Source organism: Cyprinus carpio, chromosome A24 (assembly GCF_018340385.1).
Source record: "Cyprinus carpio isolate SPL01 chromosome A24, ASM1834038v1, whole genome shotgun sequence".
NCBI lineage: Eukaryota > Metazoa > Chordata > Actinopteri > Cypriniformes > Cyprinidae > Cyprinus > Cyprinus carpio.
The window spans coordinates 25,220,589-25,244,262 of NC_056595.1; the positions used below are offsets into that span (position 1 = coordinate 25,220,589).

Sequence of the window (23,674 nt, forward strand, 5' to 3'; positions counted from 1 at the left end):
CTCTCACACACACACACTCACTCGCTCATAAACACACACTCACACACACTCAAAAACACACACTCACACACACTCAAAAACACTCTCACACACACACACACTCATAAACACACACTCAAAAACACACACTCACACACACTCAAAAACACTCTCACACACTCACTCGCTCATAAACACACACACACACACACTCAAAAACACACTTGCTCAAAAACACTCAAAAACACACACTCGCTCAAACACACACACACACACACACTCAAAAACACACACAAACACACTCAAAAACACACACAAACACACTCAAAAACACACACACACACACACACTCAAAAACACACTCGCTCAAAAACACTCAAAAACACACACACTCACACACACATAAAAACACTCTCACACACACTCGCTCATAAACACACACACACACACACTCAAAAACACACACACACACTCAAAAACACACTTGCTCAAAAACACTCAAAAATACACACTCGCTCAAATACACACACACACACACACACACTCAAAAACACACACACACACACACTCGCTCAAAAACACTCAAAAACACACACTCACACACACACAAAAACACTCTCTCAAACACACACTCGCTCATAAACACACACACACACTCAAAAACACACACACACACACACTCAAAAACACACACACACACACACACACTCAAAAACACACTCGCTCAAAAACACTCAAAAACACACACACAAAAACACTCTCACACACACACACTCACTCGCTCATAAACACACACACACACACACACACACACACACACACTCAAAAACACACACACACACACACACTCAAAAACACACACACACACACACTCAAAAACACACACACACTCAAAAACACACTCGCTCAAAAACACTCAAAAACACACACACACAAACACACACTCACACACACACACTCACTCGCTCATAAACACACACACACACACACACACACACACACACACTCGCTCAAACACACACACACACACACACACTCAAAAACACACACACAAACACTCACACACTCGCTCAAAAACACTCAAAAACACACACTGACACACACACAAAAACACTCTCTCTCTCACACACACACTCACTCAAACACACACACACTCAAAAACACACACACTCTCAAAAACACACTCACTCACACACATTCAAACACTCACACACAGACACACACACTTGCTCAAAAACACTCAAAAACACACTCACTCACACACACACACTCATAATATTAATGAAATATTAAATATATTTAAAAATGTTAAATGATATTTTATATACATAAAACAAGTGAAACATTTCATTATTAATTTATTTTTAGTACATACATAAAAATGCAATATAATAAAAAGTAGTATAAATTATGCATTTTTTTCATCAATATCAATATAACAGTAAATTCCTAATATTAAGAGTGATGTGGCTAGCATTTCCATTCATTCTGCTAAATGAGCTGCAGTGATTTTCTGAGTTTCAGCACTTTCAGAAGGACACACGGTCGAATCATGTGTTTCCTGTAACTGAGGTCAGTCTTCCTGCCGCTGACTGCAGGACAATCGCTGTCCTCTAAAGACTCTCCGTTCTCTCAGAGTTTAAGCACGTCATATTTAAACACATCAGTGAACTGAACAGCATTTTTCTCCGTGACCCCTCTGACCTTCTGCTCAATGGCTCTGCTATATACCTGATACAGACACCTATATATCAGAAACACTGAAAGACCTCCATCATTTATTTTTTTTTTACAGAGACTGACACAGTAAATGGAGTGTGAAGGGTGGAGGTGGACGGATGAATCTGATCAGCGTGTGAAAATCATCATGTTATCAGTCCGTCCAATGACAACGCTCGCTTGAAGTTTCTTCTTTAGAACAAATAAAACATATGTTTCTTCTTTGTGAGAAATATACACGCACTACTGTTCAAAAGTGCATTTAAAAGATCAAAAATACAGTAAAAGTTATTGCAAATAAAAAAAGTGTGAATATATTGCATTTCATTTTCAGCTGGCATTTAATGCATTCTTGAACAATTTTTATCTTACTTTTTTTGTACATTTTAGATATTAATTATAGAAACATACATTTAAAAAATGTATACATTTAAATACATAATATAAACAATTAATTAAATTTTTTTTTAAATAAAGTAGCACTGAATGAATCAGTGAGTCAATCATAAAGACAAAAGTTATTTGTCCTCGAATCAATCAGTGTTTGAATGACTCCGTTATAAAGACAGTCACCTGACAGTCACTATAAAATCATCACATGATATAATGCTGGCTTTTATATCAATATTGCTGACAATAATTATGCTGATTTTATTGATTAAAATGTTTTCGTAAAAAAAAAAATCTGTACGTAAATATCGCTGTTTATGACTGTTATACTGGTGTCCATAATTAAAAATAATTACATATTAAATGTATTAAATATTATTATTATTTATTAAATATTACATATTTTATATTAAATTAAGATATATATATATAAATAAAATAATATAAATAAAAAATGAATAAATTAAAATAATTAAATTAAATAAATATAAAGTTTATTCAAAAATGACTATTTTAAATCGATTTTGTGTTGAATCTAACAGGCTGTTTGGCTGAAATGATGCTTATCACGACGAGTATCTGGTGTTACAGACTTTGCTGACGTGTGCTTCTCTGATTCCTGACCGTCGAGCTCCAGCCCAGCGAGGAAACTCTTCCATGAAAACCAGGGAATAAAGAAACTCAATCTGAGAGTGAATATCAAAAGCAGCGAGAGTGTTTCATGTGCGCACTGAGCTCCGAGTGTGTAGTTCACGTCTGTTTCAGAGAACAGAGACAGCGCGAGTGGAAGAATCACGGCCGCGCCGCGTTATTGTTTGTGAGCCCCTCGGCGGGAAGCAGCAATATCAACAAACCCATCTGGGCAACGGCGCTCCTTTCATCCTTATCAAAGCGCTTTCATACGGCTGGAAGTGCAGCAGTAATGACAGCTTTTGAAAACCCACAATCAAAACTCAATCACTCTACCCAGAGTGCACTTCTGCACAAAACTGTGGACGGATCCGTGTCAGTGCCACCTGATTCGGCCTCACCTCCTGCGTCTGTTCACTCGCTGATGATGACGATGATGTCATCGCCTGAGAGGAGACCGGAGCCGTTAACCTTGTTTACCGCACTGATCTGAGGTCAGCACCGCGCCGCCTGACCTGAGCTTCTACAGCAACCCTAACTAGTGCTCTTCACTGAATCCAACTCCACAGAACACCCTAGCAAGTGTGAGTGAGAGATGAACAATTAAAAATAAGTTTATTTATAATATATATTAATTAATATTTATGAGTAAATGATGACAGAATTGTAATTTTGGAGGTGAACATTGCTCGACTGCTCAACTTTCACACAAAGCAAGCACAGTTACAGCAGGACTTTGACTGCACGTGCAAAGCACTCCGTAATCGCCTCTCGTTCTCCTCTCCGTTAACCCTCCGCTAACCCCACCGATATCCCCAGAGAAACTCCGGAGTAATGCCCTACTTCAGGGATAAAAGGCAGCTTCTAATCTAAAAACAACTATGCTCATTTAAAAAAAAATATAAACAGATACTCAGGTCTGTGCACTCTGAAAACACGCTGATCGTGTTTGATTCACTGCAGCTCCTGCAGGAACATCCTGGAGATCAGGGGAAGACAGAAGACTCTCCTCAAATGAGAGGAAACATTACGATCAGAAGGCGTAATAAAAGTCCTGTGGATAATACTGCTTCACAACCTCAAGCTACTGTATGAGAAAACAAAACCCTCACACACACACACACACACACACTCTCAAACACACACACACACACACACACACACTCTCAAACACACACACACACTCGCGCACACACACAGCCTGAAGTCCCTCAGACGTTATATCACATCACACCGCACTAGTGTGCTAGTAAATCTTGTTAAAGATCTGTGCTAGTAACTCAAAACTAAAACCCTGCGGTTTGAAACCTGAATCCTAAATAAGAAAAAACAAGTCCAATCTCATCTCCAATAGAATCTCCTATACAGAGCCTGAGCAACTGGACCAGGTCTGACCACAAATACAAGAATTAAATATTAAACATTACAACATTACATAACTCTTGCACTAGACTTATTTTTAATTTTTTATTATTTTTATTTTTTATTTTTGCATTTTCTTGTTGATTTTTTGTGAGCATTCTGCAGAATTTAGCAGATTTATTTGAGCATTAGGGACTTTCACACCATGGGTATCTTTTCATAGTACCAGAACTAATTGTGGAACTACACACTTTTAGGCGTTTTTGCACCGCCGGAACTGTGTGTGATTTTAGTAATGGACTGCCTTTTTCGAGAACCAAATTAGCTCCTACTCCGGAGCAGGGTCTAACCAGCACAACTGGTACTACCTGTGACGTAAGCATACATTGATTGGCCAGACGTGTTCAAAAACGCCCTCACACACCATGATTTAAAATGCCGTGTAACATACTGTAAACATTGTGTCAACTTATTTCACAAGTATGACGAACAGTGATAGATGGACGGACGCTGAAGTGCAGGCAGTTGTAGTAAATGTAGCACTGCCAGTTGTTGTTGGAGATTCTTAGTCCTCCTTTCCGTTCTTTCAATCGCTTTACGTATACGTCGACATTCCACGGCCATTATTGTGAAACCCGCGGGACACAACAAAAACACAGCTCCGATCACAGAGTCCTCCATCCTCCTGTTGTTAACAGTGTTCTTTTTTTTTTCGCTCTTAAACGCAGCGCACAAATGACGTCGCTGTCGACCGGCTTACAGCACTGAAACAAAATTACAACTAAAACTAAAATCAAATAAAATATGTGTGTGTGTGTGTGTGTGTGTGTGTGTGTGTGTGTGTGTGTGTGTGTGTGTGTGTCTGTGAGTGTTTATGTGTGTGTGTGTGTGTGTGTGTGTGTATATGCACAAGACTGTGTGTTTGTGTTTATGTGTGTTTATGTGTGTGTGTGTGTGTGTGAGTGTGTGTGTGCATTAGAGTGTGTGTGTCTGTGTGAGTGTGTGTGTGTGTGTGCGTAAGAATGTGTGCGCGTCTGTGTGTGTGTATGTCTTTGTGTGTGTATGCACGAGAGTGTGGGTGCGCGAGTGCGTGTGTGCATGCGCATGTATGTGTGTGTGTGTGTGCACGAGTGTGTGTGTGTGTGTGTGTGTGTGTGTGTGTGTGTGTGTGTGTGTGTGTGTGTGTGTGTGTGTGATGGAGGAGCTGTCAGAAGCGCGTCTCCTCTCTTCTCTGTGTCTCTCTGAGCGTCAGATTCGTTCTCTGCTCCTCTGTGCTACGCTTCTCCCAACAGGAAAATTAAAGGCGTTGATCCCGCTGGAAATGAGAAACTAAATCTCTCACAGAGCTAAAACACACTCTTGAAAGTCACCTTCAGCTCGGCACGAGTCCTCACCGCAAGAAAAATGATCCCGACGGAGGAGGAAGCAGAGGAAGAGGAATCAGTTCAGCACTTATCAGCACAGGTGTACAGTAGAAGAGTCGTGTTCAGGGTGCAGATGAACACCCGATGAGACCAGAGAACGACTCTCAACTTTTACACTTTATACAAATGCATTATATATCATTTAAATTCTATATAAATTCTACACATATTAGATATAGACTATTTGATATATTTTCAGTATATCAACAGCTTTTAATTTTTCAGTTACAAGACAACAGCATGCTTTTATTTATTTGATTTTTTTATTTTTTATAATTTCTCCCCAAACAATACTATGTGTGTGTGTGTGTGTGTGTTTAATTATCTTTTAATTAGGTTTAATAAAAATTAATTTACATTAATTTTCCCCCAAATATTAGAAAAATGTATATTTTTTTATAGTTTATATAAGTTACTTATATAGTTTTTATAAGTTATTTAAGTTTCTTTATTTACTTAATAAAAAAAAAAAAAAAAAAAAAAAATAAATTAAAAAACAAAATAAACAAATAACAAAAGAACAAAAAAATCATTTTGCAGTAATAACTTATGATGAGTGATGAATTAAATTGATTTAACTTATATATGTATTTACTAATCTAATTGATTTACATTATTAATTTATCTTCCAAATATTATATAAAAAAAGACTTTTGGGGGAAAAAATAAAATTATCATAATAACAGTTATATAAAATTTGACATATATACATTTCTAATTCTAATAATCTAAATAAATACTCCCCCAAAATAAAATAAAATAATACTTTGCAGTAATAAGTTATTAATTGATTTAATTTCTATTTTTTTTTTATTTTTGCATATATACATTTTTAAAAATATATATTCTATTACACACACACACAAAACAAAAATTTAATTATTTGAATATACATTTTATACTAATTATATATATATATATATATATATATATATATAATTTGTATTTATTTATTTTTTTATGTATGACACAAATAATATGTAATCTAATATAACAATTTTCAAACTTTTTTTAAAAAAGTATACCGGAGGGAGAGTAACAGCGTGTTTCTGTCGCTCAGATTCTGCAGCTGCTGCAGCTCTTATCAGAGTCAGACAGTAAATCTCAGAGTAGCGTGTTCAGGGCGAGGTGAGCCGCGGGCCGCAGCAGAAGGTCGTTAGAGAAGAGCTGGTCTGCGTCTGGAGTCTGTCACCCTCCAGAAACTCTCAACCAAAGTTACCCCTCACAAATTCTCAACTACACAATCGCGTTCGCATGCTCGGCTAGCCAAGAGCTACTGACACACGAGTCCAGAGAGAAAGAGAGCAAACGACATCATCTTTCTGTGCTCTTCTTCATGCTGCTGAAACGGTTTGTCTCTGTCCAGAAACTCTTCAGAATATCACACTGACCTACTGCTAGAACTGCTTCTGTGTTTATAGCATGCACAGTATCCCATAATGCAATGCGCTGACCTGACCTGCCATTTCCAGTATGCATTCCTGTTGGCGCTCGCAACACCAATACATGGGTTCGAATCCCAGTGAATGCATGATTTTCATAAGAGCGTCCGTCAGATATGTAAACATGATCAATGAAGCAGAAGTAATATCAGACGTATTTTAACGTCTATTTTGGCGCATTATTTGATTTATATTGAATATAATTAATAATGCAAAAAAAATGCCATTGTACCATCTTGCATTCATTATTTCTGTGATGTGAAAATCGTGGAGAGAATCACAGAATTCAGTAAAAAAAAATAAAAAAAAACTTAATTTATAGTATAACATACATTGACTTGTAATGTGACAAATTTTGCATGGATAAATTTTGAAATAAACTAATAAGAATTTTAAATTTGTATAAGTTTGAGATGCTTTTAATTCCAAAATATTAAAACTGAAAAAACACAAAGTTTGGTTGCAATTTTTTTTACACACAAATATACAAAATAAGTATGTGTATACATTTATTTTTTTATTTGTTTATTTATTTAATGTTTATAAATGTATGTATTTGTCTATATAAAATACATATATACAGCAGTATACCACGGTAGTACCATAGTAAGCCCAAAACAAACAGAGCATTTGTAGTTTATCAGAAACACTCTGCTGTTCTGTCGTTCTCTGTTAAAACCGTCAGAGCAAATATATGCTAATGACTGGACAGTCAATGGAATGAAATGATAATTTATGTAAATGCAGTTTTGCCGTTCCACTCTTTATGGCCTTGAGCACCTCTCGTCCGATTGGCTGATAAATCCTGTGATGCGCTAATGGGCAGTCAGCGCTCAGGCTAATGGAATAGTGATTAGCCTGGTGTGGGAGTGTCACGAGGTGACCCTGAGCGCTAATACAATCACAGCAGTCATTGGGAAGGAGAGTCATTGCACCTGCTTAATTACTGTGATAATTGCGTGTGGTTTGCTGGGGGCCCGGGGCTCCGGCAGCGTGATGCTAATGTGCCCGGCACTCTGACGAACACTTAATAACACTAATGCTTTCCTGCGCCATTACTAGAGAAACACCGGAGTGAGTGTTAGCACTGCTCGTACTTCATCTAAACAACAACTAACACAGTGTTTATTTGGCTAATGAACTCCTCGTGAGTTCAGAAACGAGCTCCATCTGCGCTGATGACGCGTAAGTGACATCAAACTCTAGCCATTCACTAACGACTCACATGAACAAATCTCAACACACTGAATGAAGCATCAAGACACAACGACACAAACAGTGATTGGGAAAACTAACTGAACTACATTAAGATTCATGGTAGTGAATCAGCTTGTTGTAGTGAATCAGTTCATTGTAGTGAATCAGTTAACTGTAGTGAATCAGTTTTTTGTTGTAGTGAATCAGTACATTTTAGTGAATCAGTTAATTGTAGTGAATCAGTTCATTTTAGTGAATCAGTTAATTGTAGTGAATCAGTTTTTTGTTGTAGTGAATCACTGTGCGTTCCAAACGGGATATATCGCCCTCCGAAGGGCACTTCGGAGTGAAAACAATCATGGCCGCCATATTAAAGGGTCGTTCCAAACCGAAGTGCTCAAAACTGGCCACTTCAAAGGGCCCTTCGGAATGAAGGATTTCAAAGGGTACAACTGATACTTCGGGCTCCCATGATCCTTTGCAAAGATTCTTTTCATGATGACGTGTAGGCACGTGATGATGACGCAGAAGGGCACTTCAAGAAACAGTTGTTTGGTCCCCTACACCCTTCAACCCTTCAAAGCCTTCAAAGCTCTCACTTCGGAGGGTAAACCCTTTGAAGGGATTAGGGCATAGGGATGAGCCCTTCCGAATGGAACGCAGGGTCAGTTAATTTTAGTGAATCAGTTCATTGTTGTGAATCAGTTCATACAAGAAGGAATCAGTTAATTTGAGTGAATCAGTTTGTTGTTGTGAATCAGCCTTTAATAATTAAACATTAAATAATAATTAAGTTGTTGTGAATCAGCCTGTTGTAGTGAATCAGTTAATTTTAGTGAATCAGTTTGTTGTTGTGAATCAGCCTGTTGTAGTGAATCAGTTAATTTTATCTTTTGATTGAATCACGTTGTTGTTGTGAATCAGCCTGTTGTAGTGAATCAGTTAATTTTAGTGAATCAGTTTGTTGTTGTGAATCAGCCTGTTGTAGTGAATCAGTTAATTTTATTGAATCAGTTTGATGTTGTGAATCAGCCTGTTGTAGTGAATCAGTTAATTATTTTCGTGCAGTTTGTTTTTGTTGTGAATCAGCCTGTTGTAGTGAATCAGTTAATTTTATTGAATCAGTTTGTTGTTGTGAATCAGCCTGTTGTAGTGAATCAGTTAATTTTAGTGAATCAGTTTGTTGTTGTGAATCAGCCTGTTGTAGTGAATCAGTTAATTTTAGTGAATCAGTTTGTTGTTGTGAATCAGCCTGTTGTAGTGAATCAGTTAATTTTAGTGAATTGATTTTCGTGTATTGACATCATCACTGGTTGTCATTCACCATATAAATAAGCTGTAAAGTAGTAAAATGACAGGTTTTTGTTTTTTACCTGCGCACTTGGTGCGGGCCCTGAGCGGGGGCCCCGGGGCCCCGGTGCCGCCCTCGTTGGGTCTGGTGAGCAGGACGCTGATCTCGTACTCGGTGTCGGGGTCCAGGTGGCCGATCTTGTGGTTGGGTTTGTCGACCGGTTGGCTGTCGATCAGGCTTCCGGAGAGCGTGCGGTACTCCACCTCCTTCTCGATGATCGGCCCGTCGCCGTTGATGGAGTTTGCGTTGAGCTGGATCCACAGGTAGGTGGCGCCGACCGCCGTCAGCTGAGGAGGAGCGATGGGGATCGGAGGCTCTGAGAGACAGACACAACATCAATATTATCACAACACATTTCAGCCATCAAATCTGTAATATTACAGTCATGTAACTTTTTTAATTTCCCTTTAGCTAGCTGAAAGTAAAGTAGATTTAATGCAGTATCTTGTTATTATTTATTTGTACATTATCATATCATTTTTTTCTCTAATATTTTCTATGGACCCCAGTTTAAAAGCAGGGTTATTATCGTTAACTAAAACCATGCTAAAATACATAAATAAATAAAAATTATATATATATATACATATATATATATATATATATATATTAATAAAAACCATACGGACATTAAAAAAAATCTAATCATAATACATACATACATACATTTCTCATTTTTGTTTCAGTTGAAGTACTAAAAAGAAAACACTAATATTTAATAAAAACCATACGGACATTAAAAAAAAATCTAATCATAATGACAAACAAAATTACTAAAACTTTATTTAAAATTAAAATGAAACAAAAAAATACAAAATAAATATAGAATTAGATTAGATATAAATATACTTGAGATATTAAGGTTTTTTCACTGACAGCAGTTCTAAAACCTCTGGTATAGATCAGGGTGAACTGAAACTAAAGCCACAAGCATAAAAAACTTACTTCAAATAATTCTGAACTAGAACCCTATGATGAAAGAGCGGGAACATTCATTTAACGCCAGTGTTTCTGCGGTCTTGTGTTTCTGTCTGATCGTGTTGGTCGTCAGCTGAACTCTCGAAGGCTAGTCATTTTGTTAATGAAACGCTGAGATGAGTGAAAAGCCGCGGATCAACAAAGAGCTGCTTAATTCTGCCCCGTGTCTCTGGGCTTTAATCTTAAGTGGCGCAATTAAGCGCCGGCGCGTCGCTCGCGCACAAAAGCCACAACGCGCAATCTAGAGCGAAATCTTCAGAAGGGCCGCCTGATTCCTCCGAGCTAATGACTTAAACCAATTAATTTCCTGACCTTCATTGTTTTAGATGAGCACAATTTCATTAGTCACCACCCCAGCGGTCCTGCTCCAATTCACCCAGCATCCCGATACAGAAACACCCCCAACGCCCCACACACACACACACACACACAGAAACCGCCATCAGAGCATGAAAGTCTATTAGCAATACAAGACAATCTGCTTCAGTGTCAGAGCTAACCTGAACACAAATGAGGCCCGTGACTGATGTTTCTACAGGAAAAACATCTGTTTTATTTGCTGTTGTTCACTATCGGCCGAGTCTCAAACCCATCAGTAACTCTCTACAATAAAGTTAAAAAGGTTTTAAAAGTATTTTAACACTACTTTGCTTGGAACCAAATGCTCTAATAGCATCTTTGGGCTAGATGATTATCAAGTAAAGTAAAGTAAAGTAAAGTAAAGTAAAGTAAAGTAAAAAGTAAAGTAAAGTAAAAAGTAAAGTAAAGTAAAGTAAAGTAAAGTAAGTAATAATAAATAAATAATCAAATAATAAATAAATAACATAATATAAATAAATAAAATAAAATAAATAAAATAAAATAAAATAAAATAAAATAAAATAAAATAAAAAAATAAAATAAATAAATAAATAATTTTTTAAATAAATTACAATTATAAAAAAAATTATTAAAATTATAAAAACTAAAATTATAAAAAAATTTAATGAAATACAATTCTAAAAAATAAAACATGCATAAAATTAAAATAAAAATTATAAATACAAATTATAAAAATAAAATACACTTTCAAATATAATGAAGGAAAGTAAAAAATTATAAAAAAATAAAATTATACAAATTATTAAAAAAAATATAAAAAATAAACTAAACAAATAAAATTATTAAATAAAATTATAAAAATAAAATAAAATAAAATAAAATTATAATATGGAGTAAATTAATGTGGAAAAACAGTATCAAAGCAACTGAAAAAGTGTGTGCACATTACTATGATGTTGAAGACCACGATTCAGAGTGTCACTGCTGTCTTTAGCACACAGAAATAACAATCACAGACGGACAGACGGAGTGTAGGCTCAGACTGAGAGCTCTCAGTGGCTGAATTGCAGTAGCAGGTCTGTGTAGAGGAACCACACAGCGGCGTATGGATGTGGAGCGTGGAGAATGCCAATTACAGCTGCGCTAATGGAGCATCCATCATCCTGGCAGCTCTGTGCAGGTGTGACCACAGACACGCTCCACTACACCCACAACAACAACAACAACAGCGACATCTCTCTCCATCCTCCTGCTGATAGATTCACACACTCCAGACAAACCACACACGCCAAGAAACGCCACGAACATGCACACGCGTGAATGTGATTCACTCCAGCTCACTGCTCTCTGCTGTCAGTCATCACTAGAGCTCCACAACACAAAACCTTAACAAAAAAAAACTAATATAATAAACAAATAATACATACAGTATTTTCATAATATACACAATACAGTAAATGTTACTAATTCATCCATCAAAATATCCTCTACAGTCCAAAAAGAGCATTTACCGAAACTAAACTACAAAATGTTCATTCTGAACTAATGCTACTTTTATGCATCTTTTTTCATTTTCAAAAATAAATAAAACCAGAAAAAAAGTCAACATTTTTAACTCAATTACTGCTGCCAAATACAAAATGCATTTAAAACGAAATAACGTTTGTAAGTAAATAATTGACTCTAATTGTCATAATTGCCATTAATATACAAGAAAAAACTGCTGAAAAATTCCATTCTCATAATGAAAATATATTTTTAATAAAAAGTGCTGGTTAAAAAAAACAAACATTTTATACTAAATTCACCATCAAAATTCCTCTACAGTAAAATAAATAAATAAATAAACTTATTTATTTATTAATTTAATTTTTTTTTACTGATTTTAATGATTAAGTAATTGACTTAAATGCCATTTTACTTAAAAAAAAAAAAATAAATAATATATATATATCCATTGTCAAAAAAAGTGCAGATACTGAAACACACAGTTATGGCCGGTAATAAATATTTTAGGCTATCAAAACTTCCTCTTAAGTCCAAAATTTTTCAACTTCTGCAACTCTCTGATGAGAATCTCAGTTCTGACTCAACTCAAGTAAAAGTTTAAAATCATGAAATAACACACACGACCCTTTAAAACACTTGTACAGAGAACTAAAAGCGTCTCGTCATCAGAATCAGAAGGCCTTGTGACATCAGTGGAAATAAAGCAACCCTTCGATCACCAAAGGTCAGAGGTCAGCGCTCAGCTGTCTGCGAGTGTGTGTTTGTGCACCTGCCGCACACACACACACTCACACACACACACACACACACTCATGTGGTCTGGTATAATTAGAAGCGTGTTGGGCCGCACCCTGAGCCGCACGGATCTCCTGTCACTGACACACTCTGTTATTAGGAGGTTCTGGGCTTTTCTGCAGGTTTGAGGGCCGGACGGAGTGAAGCTGAGCTAATGTGACGTGACAGAGACCTGAACTCATCACACACTCGCTGTCCTGCTGGCGTCTGGAGTCAGACTCACTGTCTGCAGGCCAACTTCCTCCTCAGAAGGTCGAGGATGACACAACTTCCCCTCGGTTCTGTTTTCCTTCTCTTTCACTGTCCGTCACACAGAAGAGCATCTGAGTATCTCAAACTACAGTAGCACACAATATACAGAAGAGAACATCTTTAGATCTATAAATATTCTGAGCTAAAAATATATGCATAAAAATAAAAACGGACATAAAATATATATTCAAAAAATTACAATTTATATATATTAAAATATATATCCATAAAATAAATAATATAATATTAATATTGTATAATAATTTATATAAAATTATACATTTATTTAAAATCAAATATATTCAAAATATATCCATACATTTAAAACATATACTGTATGTTTATTAATATTATAAATATATAAATATATTTATAAATATAAAAACGGACAAATTATTATTATCATTTTATGATGATTTATACAAAATTACAATAAAAAATATACTTAAAATCCAATATATTAAAATACTTATTCATAAATATTAAACATATAACTATTGAAAACTAAAAATATATTTATTATTTTTATGAACATAAAAACTAAAACAAAATGTATTGTAAATAAAAATATAAATACAAAATATTTTTAATATACTACTGGGAAAAAAAACACATCTGTGGCCAGTAAGGAGGTAAATTCATTGGCGAAGTTCATTCTGGCACCTGCAGCAGACTGGAATCGTGTGTGTGTGTGTGTGTGTGTGTGTGTGTGTGTGTGTTTGGAAAGAGAAAGGAAGCATGCTGTACATGATTTATGACTCTCATTGTGCTGTCACAGGACGCGGGTCAGTCTTGTTAACCTGCGGGCGTCTTTCTCCTGGAGGAAGCAGAGCGTTGTGACGCCCGTCGCTGCCCTTGGCCGCTCACACACACACACACACACACACTCACACACACTCACACACTCACTCACTCACTCACTCACTCACAAGAATGAGAGTCTTCAACTAAACGTGTTTCACGCCTCCCGACAGGCCGATATTTAATCTTAAGGGGCAAAATGTAAAATAATATGATTTGCTGAGCCAATCTAGGCTAATAAGCAGAGAGAGAGGCGTGATGAAGGAGAGGAACCTCTGCTAGCAAACACACATAAAGCCTGACGCGGTCTGACACAGAAACCAGAGCAAGATTTACAGCCCAACACTCGATCTAATGACAGAACTCCTATACACCACACACACACACACACACACACACACACACACACACACACACACACACACACACACCGGTTCTGATCCCAAACCAGTGAAGTGCCCACACAAGCGACTGCCGAAAAAAGATCTTCTTACAGGAAAAAATATATTTTAGGCTGCTTGATTTTCTTAATTCACCAGTCATAACATCATAACATCCTTTCTAGTACAAAAAGAGCTTTTACTGGAACTAAAAAGCTGAACTTATGTAGCTGTTCTTTCTTTTTTTGATTTTCACAAACAAATGGAACAATTAGAAGAAATTTTATGCATGTTAAACTTCTGTAAAAATTATTTCACAACTGTCATAATTTACCCATAAAACATCCTCTACTGTCCACAAAGAAACTGAACTAAACTACAAAATTACTCATTTTAATCTTTTTTTTTTTTCTAAATTAACAGTTGGAAGAAATATTATACATTTTTAGAATCAAAATCAAAAAAAAGAAAAATTTGCCAGTTTCAATTATCAAACAGTCAACTAACACTAACATACAAAAAAAAACTGCTAAATAATTCCCTTTTCATAAGAAATGATATATTTTTGCAATAAAAATTCTGGAAAATTCAGTTTCACGGCCAGTAAGAAACACTGGTAACACTTCACAATGAGATTTATTAGTTAACAACTTTACTTAAGCATTTATTAATCTTAATGTTAATTTAAACATTCACTAATGCTTATTAAAATCAAAAGCTGTTAATTAACATGAACTAACAATGAAGACTGTTTTCATTAACTAACATTAACAAAGATTAATAAATGTACTGTTAACTGTTTCTCCATGTTAGTTTATACATTAACTAATGGAACTGTAAAGTGTTAGGAAACATGGTAAATTATCTTAATTTCCTTAATAAAACATCCTCTACATTTCAAAAAGAGCAAACTAAACTATAAAAAGACTGAACTTATGCAGCTTTCTTTTCTTTTGTAATTGCTTTTTTTTTTTTTTTTTTGCAAAGACAAAAATAACGATTGGAAGGAATATACACTTTTATATTCATGCCGCTTCCTTTCCACTGTGGAACTAGATGATATTATGGTCTGTGGAGACCAGCGTGCCAAATATATGGTGCGTAAAGACATTCGACTGAATGTAAGCAGGATATTACTCGACCTCCAGAGGATTATGAGCGGCTGTCGTGATGGAGAATGAGCGGTAAACTCACGTTTGACCACCAGATCTCCGTAACTGGACACCCCGACTCCTTTCTCGGAGCGCACGATGCAGCGGTAGCGGCCCGAGTCTTCTTTGGTGGTGTTGACGATGTCAAAGGTGGCGGTGTAGCGTCTGGAGTTCACGGGTTTGGTGTCCTTCATAGGAGCCTCTCGTCCTTTGATGCCCTGAGAGTTACACACAAGCACAAAAGATTGCAATAGCCGAGGACCAATCACAAAAACACACGCATTTATTTAGCTGTAATTTCCAAATACAGCTCACTCCAAAATGAATGTTTACTGTAGATATAGATCCAGCTCTGAAGACTGACAGTAATTCAGTATGTTATTATTTCAGATCACAATTCTGTGCTTTCTGAAAAGCCAAAGGAGGATTTACAAACTTATCTAGAATACCCAATAGAGCAGTTGACACAGTGTGTGTGTGTGTGTGTGTATGTGTGTGTGTGTGTGTGTGTGTGTGTGTGTGTTTGTTTAATCAGATGTTCTGCTGCTTTTGTTTGTAAAGAGGAAATATAGCTCCTGTCAGGCAGAGAGATGTTTGTTCTTTACTGACCAGCAGGATTATTACTAACATTAACTAAACTGACAAAGCTGAAATCAAATAAAATATAAATATTATATGAAAAACTAATCAAAAAAAAAAACTAAACAAAAATTACAAATGCTGCCTTGGCAACTAACTGAAATACAAAAATTGCTAAAAACAAAATTAAATTTGAAAATGAAATTGCAAACTGTAAATAAAAATAAATAAAAGCACATTAAAAAGCAAGAGATTATATGGATGGAGCTGCTGTATTAAAAATAAAATAAAATAAAATAAAATAAAATAAAATAAAATAAAATAAAATAAAATAAAATAAAATAAAATAAATCATTATAATTCAAACTAAATGTAAATTATTAATTTTAAAGCTAACTGGAAATAAAATAAATACTAAAACTGAACTAAAACCAAATTAAATTTACTAACTGAAAAAAAAAAAAAACTAAAACTGAACTAAAACTAAATTTAAAAATAAAATTAAATAAAGCCTTAAATTTTAAAAAATTAACTGAAAAGAAAATGACAATTGAAAATATAACTTAAGAAATAATCCTAAATTAAGAATGCTGATCCCATACACACACAAACACTGGCCTACAGCCCAACACAGACGCTCTGCTGAGTTTACCTGGAGCCAGAGCTTGTAGTTGACGTGGTCTTTGGGCTGGCCGTTAATGGTGCACTGGAAGGTGGCCGTCTGTCTGGCGTTGACCTCCACGCTCTTAATGTGCAGGAAGTGAGGCGTGTTCACTGACGGACAGAAAGAGAATCAGTGAGCCACAACTGAGAACATGATGCTTCCTTCAGTGAATCAACTCAAACGACTCAGTGAATCATGTGTGGAGCTCCTCCAGACGTCTTTCAGCTGTGAAACTGCACTGAATCAATCATAAAATGTATCTGCACACGTTCACTCAGCACATTTCCATCTGGATATTACAGGATCAGCCGCTGCGGTTCAAGGGCAGCGAGGAGCAGTTTCCAGACGCAGCACTTTGAGAAACGCGTGAGAAAAGGTCAGAGAGACTCGAAACACATCATACTGAATGAGAAACCGGCCATCAGCCCCAGAACCCAGAAAAACCAGAGAGATGAAATAAAATATAAATATTAGATGGAACAAACCGAAATTAGAAATGTTGCCTGAGCAGCCTTTTTTTATTTTTGTCTTTGATTTATTATAGATACGAAAACTGAACTAAAACTAAAAAATAAATAAGTTATAAATAAATCAATTATTAAATAAATTAAACCTAAAAATAAAAAAAAGATTTTTAAAATTAAAATTAAACCTTAAAATAAAAAAAAGATTTTTAAAATTAAAATTAAACCTAAAATATAACAATTACTAAAATTTTTACTAAAATTAAAAGGAGAATTTATATATTAAACTTTAATATGACATAAATAATAATAAAATAACACTAGTGAGCATATACACACACACACACACACACACACAAAAGCATGCTATGCATTTAACTGGATCACAAAGAGAAAATAAATAAATACTAAAGAAGAACTAAAACAATCAATTTTAAAATAAAGTTAAATAGATAAAATCTAAAATTAAAAAATTAAAAATAGATTTTTAAAATTAAAATAAACCTAAAATTCTAGTAAATAAACTAACATCAAAATATTTTCCTTAAAAGTATAATATGATATAAATAATACTAAAGTACAGCTGAGCACAAAAACACAAACACATGTGATTAATTTAATTGGAAATAATGTGATTTCACTTGGAAACAGGAGTTTGAGAACGAACAAGGGAAGAGAGACGGAGAGAATGACTCTAAGAGTGATAAATAACAGACGAGGAGAGATGGATGAGCAGGTGAAAGAGTGAAGGTCAAACATCAGACGCTCAGAGAAACATCATTCAAAACCAAATGTGCTTTCATTTATCAGCTGATGAACCACGTTATAAAGGACAGTCAGAGACGATTATTAATTACAAGATCGTGATGCTGTATGACTTCATATCTGTCATGATCAACTGCTGTTTATGAAAAATGATCCTCACAAAAGCACCAGTGAAAAACATATAGAATATGTTTAAGTACTAAAATAACTCAAATTAAAAACTAAAATGAATAAGCTAAAATTAAAAACTAAAATTAAAATATAATGAAAACTGAAAAATAAATTTAAAAACCCCTTCAGTAAAAAACTAAAATAAAAATATATAATTTTTTTGTCAATTAAGCCCCAACACCTATGGGACACATTATCAAAAGATATATATTATTTTAAAAAAAAAATCCTAAGTAGCTTTTACTTTGGCTTTTAACTAGATTTTTTTTTCTATGTATCATGCTGTCTTGTATTATTTGGTTTTAACTGCCATATTTTGTTATGCATTTACATTCAATATTATTTACATTAAATAAGTATGTACATGAATTTTTGTCTTATTTTATTATCATTCTAAAGTCCTGTTATATTAATTATTTGCTTGTTTTTAAGTAAAGTGCTTTATTATAATGTAAAGGTGCAAATAAAAATGAAATGAATTATATAATAATTATTCATAAAAATGACAAAAGCACATATCAAAAATACAAAACAAATTCAACTAAATAAAAACAAAAAATTACAAAATAAAAATAAAAGTCATTCAAAATATTAATACATATATTAATATTAATTAATAAATAATGTATTAGTATATAACAAATAATATTAAAATACATTTTTCTAACACAAAGCATCATATGACTTCAGAAGCTTCGTAATACAGAGCACAAGTCATATGGGTGACTGTCATGGTAATTCAGTGGGTTTTAGTGTCTTTTTTAAAGCTTTAGTTTCTTGTAATTGCATGGGAAACATTAACAAAAGAAAGTCACAGAGGTTTATAACGGCATTAAGGAGAGTAAATGATGGATGAACCGTCCCTTTAAAATGACTTGATGAATCACCTACAGCAGCATTAGTTAACACTAACTAACCCACATGACCTCAGTGGCATCAGCTGAAAAGGAAGAAAGTACCGAAATAAAAATGAGTGACTACCAAACGGTCAAAGTGACTCACACTCAAACAAATCAACACACACACACACAATTTCAGCTTTGTGTAAGTGGCTTGAACATATTTTGGCAAGTGATGAGTGTTTGTAATCATCTGAGCTCACAGCTGTGTTCTTTAATCTGCTTTCAAAGGAAGCGCGTCTGCGGTCAGTTCTGTGTGGCAGCAGCAGATAGTGAAGCCCTGTGACACGCGTGTTCACGTCTCATGACACTTACTGCACTGATGGCCCTGACGCGAAATTCCTCTGACGGCCAGCAGACCCCGTTCACCGGAAGCCACCACCTCAAACACCAGCTGAAACCAAACACACAGAGACAGAGAGTCAGTCTGAGAGAAACCATTACACACAACACAACATTAGCATTATCAGAGATTCACAACATTGTTTAAGATGAGACACTTCAGGCAAAACTAGTGTGTTTTCATGCTCTGGTCATTTGAGGTCTTTTTTGTTTCCATATCATGTCTTCTTTCAGACTAGTGGAAAAACTTTTTACTTTATCTATTTGCGTCTGTAGATTTCAATTCCAATACAATATTTAAAAGTTTTTATCTCCACTTCAGCAGCTCTTAAATACACCAAAACTTAGAGTTTTATTCCTCTCAATATTCTGAAGGTTTTTACTGAGGGGTTTGTTCATATATAATTCACACTGGTTTATACAGCATTTTATTTCCAAAAACATGGTGAAAATGCATACTTTTTAAAAGCTGTGAGTTTTATCTCCACTTCAGCAGCACTTACAAGCACCAAAACTTAGAGTTTTATTCCTCTCTATATTCTAAAGGTTTTTACTGAGGGGTTTGTTCATATATCATTCACACTGGTTTATATGAGATTTTATTTGTAAAAACACAGCGAAAATGCCCAAAAACATGGTGAAAATTTAGTTTTTCTGTCTGTTGACAATATTTTCTGATTTAAGGAGTGATAAAAAGAGAAATCCAAAATCCGCTCAGAAGAAAATATCTATTATATCATCAAAATCAAACAAGAATTTGAACCTGATTTTATCCAATTAATAGACAAATTCAAAGGGAAAACAGGTTTATGTTTTTCTTGATTTAAGAATGACGTCTCTTAAGGCAAGACACTACAGGCAAAAGTTTATTTTATGCACTGGTCAGATTATCCAATAGAGAAATATAGTCTTTTCATAATGTGGTGTTTCAGATTAGTGGAAAGAAATGGCAATAAAATAAACACTTAAAAGTGTATTTTAAGTGTTTTCTCTATTTGCGCCTGTAGCTTTCATTTCCAACCCATATCTTTAAAAAGTTTTTTCTCCACTTCAGCAGCACTTACATACACCAAACTTTACAGTTGTATTCCTCTCTATATTCTGAAGACTTTTACTGAGGGGTTTGTTCATATATCATTCACACTGAATTATATCACACTTTATTCCTAAAAACATGTAGTATTCACCTGTAGTGTCTCCAAATAAACACAGTATATTAAAAAGTAGTGACTTATTTTAAAAAGCATATAATTTATTTTATAATAATTTTATTTTATTTATTTTAGAAAGCATCTGATTGGACCGAAATCTGTGTAGTAAAACAATGTAGTCAACAATATGTTGGAGACTACAAATCTTAAATATGTTAGAAATGTATATTGTCATTAGATGTCACAGACATGAACTAAAAGACACAAAACAAAGTTTCAGACTTCATGAGGGGCTTAAAGTTTTTAGATAAAGTCAAAATAAGTATAATCATCAGAAAATTGTTGGTGCAGATCCATATAGTCCTGTGTTTCTCACAGGAAGTGACGGGACAGAGTTTGCGTGTCGAGTCGTTTGTTGTTTGGAGCACCTGTGAGTGTTTCTCTGATCACACAGGAAACAACAGGTTAAAGCCACGCGCTCAGATTACATGAACGCTGACATCAGGCAGCCCTGCGGCGCTGTGCTCCTCCTGTCATGTTCTCCTCCTCCTCATATTGTGCATGGAGGATCTTGTGTCTGTGCCAGAGCTCAAGACACTGCAGGAGCTTCAGAGACGGTCCAGTGCTTAACAAGGCCAAAAGTCCTGACATCATCACAGCACAGTCGCAAAATATAACACGATCTGCGCTTACTGAATGCTAAACACATGAGGGTGTGCAAATCTGATTCTGATGAAAAACACAGACGTCTACAGAAATCACACAATAATTCTGCAGTATCATCAACACTGCCTGCATGTAATATGATATAAGCTTTTCCTCTTTTTTTTCCACTGGACAAGACCAAAAACATATCAGATGATAATACCATGGTGATTTCCTGATTCTGAAATATTACCTTCGTAATGTACCATCATATTTTTGTAAATTATATATGATATTTTCATTGGGGATAGATAGATAGATAGATAGATAGATAGATAGATAGATAGATAGATAGATAGATAGATAGATAGATAGATAGATAGATAGATAGATAGATACATTTTTTTATTATTATTTATAATTATATATGATTATATCATTCAATATCATTCAGATGTAAACGTCTCTCAGGAGAACCTGAATGAGACACTGTCGATGCGGCCTGAAACAAAAGAGCAAATGAAGTGAATCATTAGTGGCACACGGATCACTTTATTAGGCCAATCAAATTGATTTTCATTCTGCTGTCGTTTAGCAGATGCGTGCCAGCATCAAGGCCTCTAACTGTAATTTAATGATGGACTCATGCGAGACGTGAGACTTCATAAAATGAAGTATGATGTAAACAAATACAACGATAGCTTCAGTCCGTACAGGAATATCTGAGATGGAAGATACAATATTTTTTATATGCTTCTTGTCTATTTTAATTTGTTGAATACTGTAGCTAAAATTAAAACCTTCTGCTAACTTTCTGAATAAAACAGACAAGAAGAACCTGATCTCAATTCTTCTCTAATTACATAATTAATCTCACGAAAAAGTTTAGTTTGTTTCATTGGGTTTGGACGCATATGACCTTCTGTAATGCCCATCAGTGCAGCAAAAAACAGATGATGTTAATAATTGCAACTCAAACGCCATTTAGAAAATGAATAGCATTTATCTTCAGCGTTTGAGTGTGATCTCTTTTGTTCTGATGTTTATTTGAGAGTCGCTTTTCAAAGACCCAAGCCGCATCTGTTTGTCAATCAGCATTAAACACACAGTTTCTCACGGTCTTCAGCTCCGCAGGAACAAAGCAGAGCTCAGAGGTCACGTGTGCATCCTCCATCTCACCTGTGCATTAAAAATATCCAGCGTGAAATGTCACGGCAGGATGAGACCGACACAATTCAAGTACTCAATCTATGCTGTCAATTAGCGTGATGCAATTAGTCGTTGTGCACTAGAAGAGAAGCGCAACAGGAGATAAAAACGCAAACCCTGTAATTACAAAATAAGAGAACAGAGCATTTTCCATGTACAAGGTAGTTTCATCTTGACAAACTCTTAAGATACAGTGCAATTACACAAACCTGCAATTAGCCTAGCATCGCTAATTAGCCACAGCACTGAAGAAATGGAGATTGCATTGTTAATCTCTGCTTGTATTAAAAAGTCACATTGCATTTCTCAGCAATTATGTGTGCGCCGCTGTAGGACGGAGACGGGGTTCGTGTCTCTCGGCAGATGCTGCTTATTTCTCTGAGGACTTCTGGATGCTTTTGTTGTCGGTCGTCCAGCAGTCTCTCGCGGGAGAGCCGCGCGTTTGACGAGCGTGTCTGAGCATCAGGGTTATTTGTTAGTGTGAGGACGCTGATGCTCATGATAAAATACTAACTCAAGATGAAGTGTGCTCCCAACGGAAGAGAAATCACACATCAGACTCAACACTGAGAGTCTCTACTGCTTCTCAGCTGTTTCTCCTGAGAAAAAGATCTCAGGAGTCTGGCATGTGTCTGCTCTTGAGTTTCAGAAGAGATCTCAACAATGCTGTGCTCTGATTTGACAAGAGAGTGAAGTGTGCAATCAAAAATCTCAGTCTCAATTTGAGTATTGAAGAAGCACAGAGCAGAAGAAGTGTTTGGGAAACCAGTTTGAATATAATTGCTATTTGCTCTGAAATTAAATAGTGATGCAGAAACTACATACTTTAGTAAATAAATAAATGTTAATGGATAATAATAATAATGCTTAAATGTATTTATGGTGGGGATTTTACATAGTTTCACCAGTAGTTGGCGATGAATCATTAAATGAATCGATCATTAACAAAACAAGTGTCAGTCTTTATGAATGAGTCATTGAATCATTCACTGAACAGATTAGAGCAAAAACGTGATTTATTCAGAAACAAACCATGTTACTCTCTATGAATGAGTTATTGAACCCATTAGAACACAACAGTGAGTCATTCAGGAATAAACCAAG

At 35.2% G+C, this 23,674-nt stretch overlaps 1 protein-coding gene across 1 annotated transcript in view; it reads right to left on the reverse strand.

Moving 5' to 3' along the window:
• The window catches only part of ptprma (protein tyrosine phosphatase receptor type Ma), a 207,633-nt gene that overhangs the window by 111,867 nt on the left and 72,092 nt on the right, over nucleotides 1-23,674 (reverse strand). The window contains exons 4-7 of the mRNA XM_042714848.1: nucleotides 19,539-19,617; nucleotides 16,913-17,034; nucleotides 15,725-15,899; nucleotides 9,517-9,810 (exon numbers count right to left, since the gene is read on the reverse strand). Of these exons, the coding sequence (XP_042570782.1) occupies nucleotides 9,517-9,810; nucleotides 15,725-15,899; nucleotides 16,913-17,034; nucleotides 19,539-19,617 (670 nt within the window). The remainder of the gene's footprint in view (nucleotides 1-9,516; nucleotides 9,811-15,724; nucleotides 15,900-16,912; nucleotides 17,035-19,538; nucleotides 19,618-23,674) is intronic.